At 44.1% G+C, this 15,022-nt stretch overlaps 1 protein-coding gene across 2 annotated transcripts in view; it reads left to right on the top strand.

Moving 5' to 3' along the window:
- LOC137595772 (receptor-type tyrosine-protein phosphatase gamma-like) overlaps positions 1-15,022 on the top strand; it is a 170,200-nt gene that overhangs the window by 121,964 nt on the left and 33,214 nt on the right. For both annotated transcript variants that reach the window (XM_068316045.1, XM_068316046.1), the window contains exons 5-6: positions 428-523; positions 6,011-6,074. In XM_068316045.1, coding sequence (XP_068172146.1) covers positions 428-523; positions 6,011-6,074 — 160 coding nt within the window. The remainder of the gene's footprint in view (positions 1-427; positions 524-6,010; positions 6,075-15,022) is intronic.

Here is a 15,022-nt window from a genome sequence, read left to right as displayed (position 1 = left end):
TGGAATTTTCGGCTTTTCAATTTTCCGCTCAGCTGGAGGTCTCAAGTCAAAATGACCACAGTGATTCATTCGAAAGGTTAGCATGTTAGCCTCGAGCGACCAACGAGCGTTTTCAGCTTTATGTGGGTGCACTATTTTTACCCAAAGACAAATACACTTTATAAAATACTAAGTTATGATGTCATATCTGTGAGATGAAATATAGTCTGGTAGCAAAATGCTAACTAGCGAGTTGATGATGTCATATCTTGGGGGTAACACTAGGCGGAGTTACTACATCCTGGTTCTCTTGTATGTAATTTTATTGCTCTGTTTGGTCCTACGCATTTAAAACAAAGCAGATGTTGTACGTTTCGTGCCGTTACCGTGGCGATGTCAGCATCGCTGTGGTCCCCCTCCTCACCTTCGCCCTGTCCGTGTCCCACAGATGCAGATCTACATGTACAACTCGGACGACTTTGACAGCCTGGGAGCGGCGCTGAGGGAGAGGAGGATCATCGCCGCCATGGCCGTGTTCTTCCAGGTAGGACCAGGTGTTCTGTCGTGTGATCCGATTGGGTTCATCCTCTAAATAGCATAATGCTAATGAGCATCTGTGTTGATGCCAGTGTTGGCTGGTAAATGCTAAGCTAACGCCGACCGGTAAAGTGAACACAGCCTCAGTCGTCTCGCTGCAACAACTAATCCAACTGTCGCTCTTGTCGTGATGATGTCATAGAGTTAAAGAGAGAGCACCACGGTGGCGGCAGCAGTGCTAACATGCTAAATTGCTACCCTGAAAAGTCTTCATGATTTATGTCTCCTGGTTCCTCTGGGTGCTGGTTCTCTGCTGCTGGTGTTCCTGGTGTTGTTGCCGGTGCTTCTCGTAGTGTTGTTGGTGTTGCTGGTGTTGTTGGTGTTGTTGGTGTTGCTGGTGTTGCCTTTGTTTCCAGTGTTGCCTGGTTGACCTGCAGACCTTAGAGAGGACTAGCGTTCAGCCATCAGTCATCGTCTTTCGGCTTGAAGTGAAATAAAAGGAAATGAACGCAGTGAAAACCTGACGGATCACCTTCAGATTGGACCAATCAGAAACGTCGTGAGGGGACGTTTGAAGAAGAGGACGGATGAAGAAGGTTGTCGGTTAGCGTCCCTTAAAGTAATGAGAATCCAGAAAAAGGTTGTCTGGGTGATTCGTCCTCTGGAGCATCGCTTGTGTAACACAACGACGTGTCGTTACCACAAGACGGATGAGTTGCATCTGGAAACAGGGTCTGTTTTATTTTGAAAAGCGGCTGCTTTTCAAAATAAAACAGACCCACTGGTGCAGCCAAAGCTGCTTCCTCTCTGGAGGAGTTCTGAGACGGATTCACCAACACGGACCGACACAGTGTGTGTGTGTGTGTGTGTGTGTGTGTGTGTGTGTGTGTGTGTGTGTGTGTGTGTGTGTGTGTGTGTGTGTGTGTGTGTGTGTGTGTGTGTGTGTGTGTGTGTGTGTGTGTGTGTGTGTGTGTGTGTGTGTGTGTGTGTGTGTGTGTGTGTGTGTGTGTGTGTGTGTGTGTGTGTGTGTTTAAACGCGTCCTCTGCAGGCTGTTCTGTTCTCCAGCGTCCTCCCACTCAGCTTCCACAGTCTGAACAAGTTTGGGCTTCAGTCTTAATTTGTCCTCCGTTTCCTCAGGAGTGGCTGAACTCAGGAGGGATCGAGGTCCAGACCCGCAAACCGACACGCGTGTCCGTGTTCCGTCCTGATATGTGTTCACATCCCTTCAGAATCTGGATCGATCCGGAACTGTTCTCACGTAGGAAACAGCTGACGGCTGTTGGGTCCTCTCCAACTTTTAATCATCTGTTCTCGTCCCAGAACCGGAGATCGACCCAACAGCAGCTCACAGGTTTCATTCAAAACCGCCAAGAACTTTGGATTTAATGGCAGCTTACCGACGGTAACCATGGAAACATCCTCCAACCACTTTTTAATCCAGATCGACTCCAAAGTTTCTGCTCAAAGATCGTTCCAAACCTAGGACATTTAGTTCTCATAGTGTACGTGTTGGAAACAGGAAGTGCTCAGAACTCGGGTTCTGATTGGATACGGGTCAGACCATCTTGGGGGGGTTCCTGGTCTGTGGTGGAGCTGATGTGCTCCCCATCCTCACGACTGAAGATCTCTGTTTCCACCACGATAGAAACCACAGACCGTTCTGACGGCTCCTCTCAGGGTTTTCGTAGAAGCCACTACTTCCTGTTTACCCGCCGTGTTGGTTTTAATCCCATTTTAATTCTGGCTCCACGCTGGCGGCGCTGCCCGTCGTTTGCAGGCCCCCCACGTCCATCACTGTGCTTCTGCAGCGACGACATTTCTTGCCTCTATGTCATCTATTAATTAAATTATCACACTGGTGTTACCGAACAAATCGGCTCCAGCAGCTCAGTCGACCTTGGGAATCTCTCGTTTTGACACCCAGCGTTGCATCACCACCACGACGCTCGATTGACGGAGCCGTAAACACGCCGTAAACACGCCGTAAACACGAATCATCGTGCTTTCATTCCCCGATCGACCCACATTCAGCTAAACGCGCCAGACGGGACCGCCTCTGTTAGCCGTGCATGAGGGTAAGTCCACATCTTGAGTCGGAGGCCAGTTCAGAACCGATGCACCTTCATCACGCCTCGCCGTACTGATGAAGAGCTACAGCTAGTAGCCGCTAGCTGCTAGTAGCAGTTAGCAGATAGTAGCAGTGAAGAGCTGGTAGCCGGTAGTGGGATTTTGTGCTAAAACCAAATGATAGTCGTTGTCAGGACGTTGGCTTTGCCAATGTTGTTGCATCTTGAAAAGGGTTGAAAACGCCGTAGCGCCTCTAGTGGCCACCAGCAGTACGAGCTCATCAAAGGAGGACGGGGATTCCACCCTCCTCCTCTGGCCCCTCCCACCAAAAGTAACATAAATCCAACCAAACTTTGCTGGACTTTATGATTTTGCAGTGGGTCGTCGTTTGCTTTTCGTGTGTTTCCACGATGCCCTGGCGACGTGTCTGGAACATCTCCCCAAAGGGTTACGATGAAATGAAAATGAATGAATGTTTCCGCACCGGGCCGTTCTTCCTCTTCCCAGTCCTCCCAGTCTTCCCACAGGAGATCTAGCAGACTCCTCTTGACTCCTTTGAATCCATCAGTATCTGCTGTCGGCTGCGAGGAAGCGTTCCCTCCGTCTCGTCCGTCCCTTCCCTCCTACGATGCCCTACTTATTCCACGCCATCGCTCAGCCTGAGGATCCACCGTCGGCGCCGACAGGAAGCCGTAAAGTGTTTCCTTTATGTTCGCAGTAATGTCGTTTTTACGATCGCAGACGAGGGATAACGTCGACCCTTATGACGCTACGTAAGGAATAAACAGACAATAATAAAACATAAATACAAATGACTGCAACGTGTGCAGGTTTTGAACATCCGTCATCCGTTTCATGGCGTCTGTCAGAATCTCAGACGTTAGACAGGTTCCATCCTCCGAGGCGTTCGCGAATCGTGGGACGTTTGAGGACGTGCAGGGATGTGATTTTTAATGTTTTTATGGGTCACTCCCTCCGGCTCTTTGTTTACTGGTGAGAAACGGGAGAATGACAAGCGAGATGGACGACGATATAAAATCTATTCGTCTGCCAGACTCATAAATCTGTCGTTTATCTGCATCCCTTTTCTCTATTTCTGCCCGGAGCCGAGGAGGACGTGAAGACCGGTTGTCCGGTCTGGTCAAGTAACAAAAAAAAAAAAAAAAGAAGCCCAAACTCGAAATCCATTACGCCAAAGGCAAAAAGGGGCGGAGCCTGTGTTATATAATGAGAGATCTCTGATGGATGACGGCGTCGGAAAGGGACGGAAAAGTTTAAGAGAAAGATGAGGACGCGTCACGTCGTACCCACTTTCTGAGTCTCTGATTCGTCACTGCTTCGTCCCCGGAGAAGGGGGGGTGGGGGGCAGAGGAGCGATGGGGGGGTTTGATGAAGGAGAGTAGGACATGGTGATGTGAGGCCTGGTGGCTGGGCGTCTCGGGGGACCAGCCTGTGGGCTTTCAGAGACAAACATTAATAATGAAACGCTAATTCCCTCTGTCCTCCTTTCTCTCTCTGTCTGTCGTTTTCTCTCCGTCTGCCTTCATTTCTCTTAATCTGCTTCCTTTCCTCCTCTTCCTCACCCACTTTCAGTCTGAAAACACTCTTTATTGTGTTTCCAGTTATCATCCTCTTCTGCTTTTCCGGTGATTATGTGTGTGTGTGTGTGTGTGTGTGTGTGTGTGTGTGTGTGTGTGTGTGTGTGTGTGTGTGTGTGTGTTGCCGTCGACACAGTTCAACTTTATACACTTCTCATAAGTTACTTTCCGGGTTCGTAGAAGTGGGCGGGGCCTGGTCCGCGGCGTCTCCTGAGGTCGTTCTCCACTGCGCTGATGACACTGAAATGTTCATCAGACAAGATGAGATCATTTCCTCATCCTGTTTAATTTAAAAAAAAACAATTCAAAGACAATAAACACCAAACGTCCTCATGATCTTCATTAACGCAGCAGAGGATGATGATAAAGGATGATAAAGTGATAAAGGATGATGAAGAATGATACAAATGATGAACGATGATGTATAACAATGATACACTGTGATGGAGAACAATGATAAAGAATGATGAATGATAAAGAACTATGATAAAGATTGATAAAGAACTATGATAAAGAATGATAAAGAATGATGAATGATAAAGAACTATGATAAGGAATGATAAAGAATGATGAATGATAAAGAACTATGATAAAGAATGATAAAGAACTATGATAAGGAATGATAAAGAATGATGAATGATAAGAATGATGAAGAATGATGAATGATAAAGAACTATGATAAAGAATGATGAAGAATGATGAAGAATGATAATAAAGAATGAAAAAAGAATGATGAATGATAAGAATGATAAAGGATGATGAATGATGAAGAATGATGATAAAATTTGATGACGAATGATAGTGATGAATGAAAAAAGAGTGACGGAGAATGAAAAACGACGTTTGATGATGAAGAACGACGATAAAGGATGATGAATGATGATAAAAGATGATGAAGAACAATGATAAAAAAAATGTTAAAGGATGATGAAGAATGATGAGCAATGATAAAGGATGTTTGAAGAGGAAGGATGATGATGGATGATAAATGATGATAAAGGAATATGAAGAATAATGATAAAGACGATAAAAAAATAATGAAGAATGATTAAAAAAGATGGAGAACGAACGGATGATAAATGATGATGAAGGACGATGAAGACGGATCAATGAGATGAGAACAGCCTGGACCCGCCTCCGAATTAAAGGGTTAATCATGAACCTCATTCTAACGCAGCAGTGGAGACTGATGGGGGGGTTGGGGTGCAGGGATTGTGTGTTTTCCTGTTCTGTCCTTTAGTTTTTGTGTTTATTGATTCTCTGCTTCCATGACAACACTGATAATGGAGGACGGCGAACACGCGTGTCGTCCTGTGACATCACGCCGTCCTCGAGCGGCGCCCCCCCCTCTGAGGGTTCACTGTTTGTTGCTGCTGATTGTTCGACGACCCTCTCTGTTACTTCTCACCCATCTCTCTCTCTCTCCCCCTTCATGGTGAATCTGTTCTTTTTTCCTGCGGTAATTGAACGCACCCCAGAGGCCACTGAACCGCCGTTGGAGCGGAGCGCCGATTGCATGAACACGCCTCCCCAACCGCCAATAACGCTTGTTATTCCAGTTTAATGGACACTTGTGAAGACACGAGTGGCCTCTTCACGCCTGCAGCGAAAAGCAGGAACACACCTGAGTGAAGGTGGCATGAAATACTCAGAGTGGACCTCCCGCAGGGGCGGAGACAGCCAGGGCGGAGAGGCGGGACTTTAAATAGACTTTTTAATAGATAAAGATATTTACTCACCTTCCAAAGAATTTGACCTCCACAGAGGTCAGAGGTCAGTGTGTTCACCGATGAGTCGGAATGATGACGTCGTCTCTTGTGTTCCCCAGGTGGGCGGGAATAACCCTGCTGTTGACCCCATCATCCACGGGCTGAAGGGCGTGGTCCATCACGGTGAGTCCCAGATGGATGGATGGATGGATGGATGGATGGATGGATGGATGGACGGAATCAGATGTAGGTGTGAGGCAGCCAGGAGAATTAAGGTTCACATCAAGTCCATTACGTCGCCCCTAACCCGAACTGAAACTCCGTACGCTAACCCGTAAATGTAAACCCGAACCCGAACCCTAATCCCAACCGAATCCTAATCCTACCTCCTAATCCCAACTCCAATCCTAACCCCTTAGTCGAACCCTAAGACTAACCCCATACCCCTACCCTAACCATAACTGTAACCCTAACCCCTTACCCAAACCCGAGCCTGAAGCCTAACCCTTGACCCTTATTGTAACCCTGACCCTTAATGCGAGCCCTGATCCCTGACCCTAAATCCAAACTCCTGACCCAAACTCTAACCCTTAACCCATGACTCTAACCCCATTCCCCTACCCTAACTGTTACTGTAACCCAAACCCCTGACCAAAGCCTTGGCCCTAGCTGTAACCCTAATCCCTAACCCATAACTCTAACCCCATACCCCTACCCACACTGTTACTATTACCCAAACCCTAACTGTAACCCTGACCCCTAACCCGTACCCGAACCCTAACCCTTATTGTAACCCTAACCCTTACCCGAACCCTAATGCCTATCGTAGTCCTTACCCATAACCCTTAAACAAACACTAACCCTAACCCCTAACCCTAACTCTTACCAGAACCCGAACCCTGACCCAATCAGATTCCAGCCCTGCGAGGAGCTATATTTACCGCAGACTATTCCGGCGTAACAATATTCCTGTTATGTTTGAGGAGCGAGCACGTCGGGGTCGGCGCTCCTCACCGGTGGGGCTCACTATTTGAACTGTAAATTTGCTTTGCTAATTTCCTCTCTGTTCTCAGTAGGAGTGTAGAGATAGCATGTCAAATTAGCCGTACAAGCTAAGGCCTTATCGCGCCGAGCGGCGGGGGCTTCACGAGGAGAGGGTTTAATTGACTGCTACACAAAACTGCCAAAGAAAAAGGATGCTACATTAAGTTAATGGCAGTCGTTCCTGTTGGAATCAAACATTAACATCAACCTGGATTGATCCAATATAGACGCTGAAATGAGACAAAGCAGAAAAGATCCGGAATGTATTACGAGGAGAAGCGTTTAAAGCTGGTCTGACAACGGAAACAAACAGCAGCTCCTTCTTCTCCTGCTGGGCCGACGCCGCCTTCCCACAATTATGCAGAACAAAGAGATTAAAGCCTAATTGTCTATATAATTTAAAGAGTCATTTACGGATCCATTTTTGGCGCCACATTTAAGGTGCGCTTTAATCTCTCTTCAAATGAAGTGGTTTAGATAATGCAGCTAATCTGCTGGATTGATCACCTGATTGGTTCTCGTGTCTCCAGACGTCGTCGTTCCAATGTTCTCTCATCAGCGCGATTCATTTGTAGGCTTTTAAAAAAAAAAAAACAAGAACGTCAGAATCCTGAGGGTTGAAGTCAGGTCGGATGAAACGGGATGCAGTGGAGCCGTTTCCTGCCTTTAATTCGCTTTTTATTGTTTGGGTTTTTTTACTTCTTTTTTTTTATCATTCTCATCCATCGAGACGCAGAACCAGTTTGCTTTCAATTATTCATAAATAAAGGTTATTACTGTATTAAGAACGGCATGTCATCTGCATATATTTCAACCAATGAAGCTCCTGTGAGGACTGGTTGGGCAGGTTTAGGCCAATCATTGTCCAATGATCGCAGAAAGGGACGGGGCACGCCCAAAAAGGGGCGTGGACAACACCAGATCGACACCTTTTTAAAATAATCGCCTTTTTTATTTTTAGGAAAGACAAAAAATAATAGTTTCAGTATGTCATGCTGTGATTTAAATCGTTCTATATTGGGAACAGTTTTTCTTAAAAAATTTTCAGAACAGCTTTTATTTTTTTTAAAATTTTTAAAAAACAATTTTTCAAAAAAATCGTTTTTATATAAAAAATGCTATTATTATGTTTTTTTACTTCTCGTTGTGGTTTTTACGTTCAATTTTTTTTATTCAATTATTAATTTTAGTTTCAATATCTTATGCTGTGATTTAAATTATCTTATGCTGTATGCTTAAATATCTTATGCTTTGATTTAGATTGTTCTATATTGCGAACAATATAAAACAAGCTTTTCTTAAAAAATTTTCAGAACAGTTTTGATTAAAAAAATTCTTGAAATTTTGTCCAAAAAAAATTCTTAAAATCTTTTCAGTTTTTCATAAAAAATTTTCAAAAACATAACTTTTATATAAAAAATTATTATTATGTGAATTATTTTACTTCTCATTGTGGTTTTTACTTTCAATTTTGTCTTTATTCATCCATTTATTTATTTTAGTTTCAATATCACATGCTGTGATTTCAATCGTTCCACATTGGGAGCAGTTTTTCTTAAAAAAAATTTCAGATTCACACTTTTTTGAGTTAAGGCTTAATCTGATCAAACTCATCATCATATGGTCGCTGAGTCAGCACTTCCTTGGAATGAAATTTACATATTTAATTCAAATTTTGAATTTAAATTCAATTTGCCATGTGACACGCCAGCATCCAATGCAGAACATCGGATTTCCTCGGCGAACTCCCCGTCACGTCTCCGCCCCCCTGCGTCGTTTATCGTGTATTCTCACAATGAACGCTTTTTTTCTTTCCTCACGTGACAAATTAAGACGACTTCCATCGATTCGTGCGAGTCGACACTCCTGCTCGCAGCCCTGAAGTGCATCCATGTCATGATCAAAACATTCCTCCTGAAGCGATGTTCTGTCTTGTCGTCCTCCCCCCCCCCCCCAGAGGGGCGCCTCGCCTCACAAGAATGGCTTCAGAGTGAATTTTGAGAGCTCTTCCATACACAAATAAAACTTTGATAAAACCCCAGCACATGATACTTGCACTTTATCTGCTGCTCAGCTTGCTCGGTAAAAACGACTCCGCCTCCATAATTCATCTAACACAAAGGCCACTCAAGTTCAATCGAGCCCACCCTCCCATCCCCCCCGCTGGGGAGGTGCTTGGTTAATTTGCTCTGTCTCCACCGGTGCTCCTCGGCGGAGCGGCGGGTGGTTAAATTTTTCACAGCGTTCTCTCCTCGTCTGGCGAACATGCAGCACAGGTCTGACTCCGTCTTTGTTGCATTTTACATGAGGCCTCACTGGAACACGTGGCCTTCGACGAGCTCGCCACCGCCGCCGCCGCCGCCGCGCCGCTAAAGAGGCCGGCGCTCATTTACATAGAGCCTCATGAAAGGAGCTCCTTGTCGGGTGTGCAGGAGCTTTGGAGGCGGATGCAAGGACTGATAATGATGTGGTGGGAAAGAAGAGGAGGAGGAGGAGGAGCGGCACAATGACGCCTCGCTCTTCCTCTCCTGCTTCTCATTTTGATGCTGGAGGATTCTGCTTGCAGTGCAGATGCATCGTCATCATCAGCATCATCAGCATCGGTACCATCATCATCACCATCATCAATACCATCGTCATCACCATCATCAATACCATCATCAATACCATCATCAATACCATCATCAATACCATCATCAATACCATCATCAATACCATCATCAATACTATCGTCATCAGTACCATTAGCATCATAATCATCATCAATACCATCATCATCATCATCACCATCATCATCATCACGGTAGAAATATCTGAAACCAGGAGTTAGACAAGAGGTGCAGTTAAAACTCACAGACTGATATCAGTAGTATAATTACTATAGTACTATAGTAATACTGTAATACTATAGTATTAGTGTAGCAGTGTAGTATGACTTCAATATTGCTGTACTAGTATAGTATTACTGTAGCATCAATGTAGCAGTACTCCACTATAATTGTAGTACTGTAGAGCTAATACAGTAGCACTGAAGTAGTATTACTGTCTAGGACTACTGTAATAGTACTCTAATACAGTAGTAGTACTGTAGTACTCTAGTAGTACTGTAGTAACACTGTATTAGTCATCTGTTTATCTTCATCAATACAAATCAGACTGGATCATTGTCTGGCCCCGCCCCTCGATGTGAACAGCCAATCGTGTTAAAGTGGAGCTCAGCAGATGGAGGCTGAATCAAGTTTGTTCTTCTTCTCCTGAAAAGAAGCTCGGCTGAGCTGGAGACGATGGAGATGAAGCCGATCCAAAGCTCAGCAGGCCCGTCGAACCCGCTCCCAGAACCGCTCCAGTATCAATCCAACGCAGATCAATAAATAACGTGGAACCCCGAGGAGAACGGAGCAGGATAGATAAATAAATGTGTGCACCAAATTTCTGCAAATCCTGCAGGAGGGGATGAAACGCACGGCAAACGAGCGAGCGCTGTGCAGCGACGCCGCTTCACATCGGATGTGAAGGAGGCGCGTTGGGATTAAACCCACATCAGTGGTGGAAGTACCGCTCTAGACGGGCCCCGGCAACGAATCCCTGATCCCAGATTCCTCTAGAAGTGGTCGACACGCCAACGCGGGCGCGGGAACCAGCGGGCGCCATGTGCACCCTTTAAAAATTAATTGCAATCATGGCGGTGGAGTGTCGAGGCGGTGGAGTGTGAGAGAGTGAATTAATGGACGTGTAATTTGTGCCGGCGAATAGAAATACATTTATATTTTCAGCAGAGGACATAGGGGCGTGTCAACGCGTCCAAGCCTCAGCCAAAACCCCCCACAACCCGTCTGTTGAAGCCAATGATGTGATAAGAGGCAATGACGTCATAAATTTACCTGTTTTTGGAGTGAAATAGGTCAATACCGTATGAAAAGTCCTTAACTAGCAACGTAACAACTTTTGGCTAATAACGTGATAATTTATTACTAACCCTAACCCCTACGTTAATACCCAAAAGTCCCAAACCCCGAAACCCTAAACCCTTACCGTAACTCTAACCCTAACTGTAACTCCACCTTACTCGCCAAAAGTCCCTAATGCCGAACCCTAACCATAACCCTGACCCTATCCCCTAACCCTACCTCTACGTGTCACATCAGTAGACAAAAGTCCCTCGTCCGAACCCTAACCCCTACTTACTACACTATTACCCCAAAGTGCCTAACCCCAAATGTAAACCTTACCCGTAACCCCCTTACCCTAACCCCTAATTATTCTGTTATTAGCCAAAAGTCCCTAGCCCTAACCCCTAGCCCCCACTCGGAACACTATTACCCCAAAGTCCCTAACCCTAAATGTAACCTTTACCTGTAATCCCCTAACCCTAACGGTAGCCCTAACCCTGACCTCTAATTATTCTGTTATTAGCCAAAAGTCCCTAACCCCTAACCCCCACTTACTACACTATTACCCCAAGTCCCTAACCCTAAATGTAACCCTTACCCCTAACCCCTTAACCCTAACCCCCACTTATAACACTATTACCCAAAAGGCCCTAACCATAACCCCTAACCCCTAAACCTACTTCTAACCCTAGCCCCCACCTCTAACCCTAGCCCCTAACGCTAGCCCCCACCCCTAACCCTGAACCCTAACACTAACCTTAACCCTAAACCGAACCCTATCCAGTAATTATTACATTATTAGCCAACAGTCATTACGTTATCAATTCAGGAATTTTATTTTATAGACATTATTGGCCAGTTATTACACTATTACACTATTAGATTTCAAAAAACGGTCAAGTTTATTACGTTATGGTCTGTTATTACATTACTGGCTTCTTCACCCGTCCACGAGCCTCAGGCAAGACGTACAACATCCGTCCTGGTCCGGCACAAAGCCGGCCGGGTCCTCCGGTGCCGTCAGACTCAGTAGCTGCACCGATTAGACACGGTCCATCAAACCACAAAAGTGTTTTTGCTTCACAACGTTCTCATTTGTGTGTTTTATTGTGTGAGAAGTCAAACTGGAAAATTCCCTGACAGAAAACAATTCTGCTAAACTAATACCACGGCTAATACGTTAATGCTGAGACAAGTCGTTTTCGTGGCCGCGAAGAGCTCAAATGAATTCAAACATTATTGTATAAGGTTTTTAAAATAGCAACACACAATAAAATCCTTCTAAATCCACACAATAAATCCCAACATTTACCATCTGCTGTTAAGGCTGGGAGTCACCAGCTCAGTGTTTTGCAGTAAAAAATCCACTTATCACTGCAAAAATACAAACTTCTCATCCAGGCATGAAATGCCATCTCATTTCATGTGCAAATGAAGCAATCTAAACCGCAGAGCAGATAAACGACTCGCTCGTCTTTTATTCTTTCAAACTGCCCTCAAACATTTCGGCAGCTTCTTTAAAAACACGTCCCTGAATGACTTCTCCATGACCCACTTTCTCCACAAGCTGTAAGCTCAAAAAAAAAAAAAAACAGGAAGGAGGTGTCACCGCCGCTGTATTTACACTCCTTCATCGACGCAGGATGGTCGCGTTCCGACGGCGCCCCCGAGGGAAATGATCAAGTGCTTTTAGGTCACCGTTTGATCGGGAATATACATCATGTTCAGACTCGTGTAAACCAGTGAACCGTTAGACGCTGCCTGATGCTTTAAGTCTGGATCCTGAATGTTGATCCAACTACAGGTATATACATTTTAAGTTACGTCATTCTCGATTATAGGACAGTTTTCCAAAAATACACAGAAAATTTTCAATCAAGTGTACGTGATTTAACTCGACTTTACGTTTGTCCACCACAAATACTGGAATCACTAGTAAAATTACTAGTAAATCACTAGTAAACTGTTAAAACCGCATAATATCATGTTACTGTACAATAAATCAGAATAAAAACATATAACATATTATTAGCCCGCAGCAACCCCCGTGACCCACAATGCAGAAGAAGAAGCTGAAAACAAGACTTTTTTTCTTCCCGTACTCTCTTAAAAAATAAAGTTTAATTATTATTATTATTATTAAACATTATTATTAAAAATTATTATTAAAAATAGATTCACGGTAACAAAACATTATTGAAAATGCATTCATTAATAAAGTACAGAACAAGTTATTCTGATTGTTCTCCCAGCATCAACGTTTAATCCATGAAACTCGTGACAGGAAGTAGAAATAGTTTGGGTTGATTTCTGACATTGGTTAACTGACTAGTTTGTTTCTTAATGTCGTAAATTAAATATTAGTTAAAATATTCCAGCAAAAGCTTATAATGGACAATAATGATTGATAATTATTGAACAACTGATCAATAACTTTGAATGAAGTGATTTAGCATGAATGCACTAAATGCTTGATCATTCATTAATTCATTTTTTAAATTATTCTTTTTTATTTATTTATTAATTTCTAATAAATGACTACATTTTTTCCCGATTTTACTTATTTGCTGATTTTTTTTAAAAAATGATTAATGCCTGAATAAACAGTCTTGGATCCAGATCAGACTGAATCAGTTTTTGTAAATCCGTCTGTCCACTTAGTTCAAACGCTGGATATCCCAAAATCCCCAGCAGCAATGCAAACAGAAGTAAATTATCTGTTTAATGGAGTTCCCCAAGGTTGAGTCCTTGGCCCGATGCTGTTTGCTTTATGCCGGCTGATGAATAACTGAATAAGTAATTTAATTTTCTGTCATTGTTATGCAGATGATATTCAGTTATACACTTCATTTAAGCCTCGTAGCGGTTCTTCTAAATATATTAAATTTGCTTTTCTCGTCTTCTGAAAACCAGACCGTTGTATTAAGATTTTATTGAGACTTTGATACGTGTTTTCACTTCGTCTATTCTCGGCATTGCATCTTCCTTTTTCACCTGTCTTGGCAAGACATCCGTAAACCGCTGAAATCACAAGAGAACGACGGCTGACAGGAGCAGAAAGAACATATTTAAAGTTTCAGAGCACAGATTTAGCTTTTTTGGAAATCTTTCCATTTTAAAGATTTAGTAATGACTGGCTAACACCAGCTCTGAGCTCGTAGCCCTGTTTGTAACCTCGCTGGTTTATTTTGCTCCGCTTCAAACTGTCAAACCCAGGCATGGGCGCAAGATTTAAAAATGGATTCAATAAAAGCGCGATAAAAAAGCCATCATGCTACCAGACGTTGCTAAATGACGTTCATTTTCTGCTGGGAAAGCGAACCCTCAGGTTGGCTACATGCCGACTGCGACTGTATCTGTCTTCAGAAATAATCTGCTCCTCTTCAGCCGTCTGCCAATTCAATTTGCTCCTCTTGTATTACAGGAGCTCCAGTGTAATCTTTAAACTGCCATGTCCTTCAGCTTTAAGAACACAAAGTTATCAGCAACGCATACACATTGTGTTCCCACTCACACACACACTTTTAAGCGCTGCCCGGTCCAGCCCCGGTCCAGCTGCTATCATCTAAGTACATGTTTTTATCAGTTTCTCCAACACTGTCATGTGTAGGGAAGAGGGTGTCACCTCCAACAAACCCGCACCCCCTACCTCCCTCAAGATGCACTCTGGGGTGACGCAACCGTATCCAGGGGCGAGGAACGCTGCGATGTTATGAAGAAGTCAAAAATAAAAATGCAAATGCGACTCCGAAGAGCGGTCATAAGTGCGCCGCCTCCCCGAAGGCGAGGCGGCGCTGGGTTTTCAAAGTATCACAGAGCCACAATGGGGTCCGTTGCCATGGGGATAGTTGCGTTATTATGAGGTGACCTAAGCTACAATTAGATGATCATCAAAAGACGTGGCTGGAGGCCCCCCCCAGATGAAGCTAATAAGACGACCCACAGTTGACCCGTTGGGGTGGCACCAATCGACAACGACTGGAAAAGTTCTCGTCTAATACTTGGAGACTGATTGATGCCCGATCGATACGTCTGTATCAGATCTGCATAAAGACGTACTTTAAAGGTAAAGGAGCAGTTTAACCTTTGTTTCGTGATTCTAATCCTTCTAGTGGCTTTTTAAAAACATCAATCAATTTGTTTGGTCCCATCGGAAATAGAGCCAAACCGTTTGATTGTTGCTTCACGTAGAACGAC

This window comes from Antennarius striatus, chromosome 5, assembly GCF_040054535.1.
Source record: "Antennarius striatus isolate MH-2024 chromosome 5, ASM4005453v1, whole genome shotgun sequence".
NCBI lineage: Eukaryota > Metazoa > Chordata > Actinopteri > Lophiiformes > Antennariidae > Antennarius > Antennarius striatus.
This window is presented reverse-complemented; position numbering and strand designations above follow the sequence as displayed.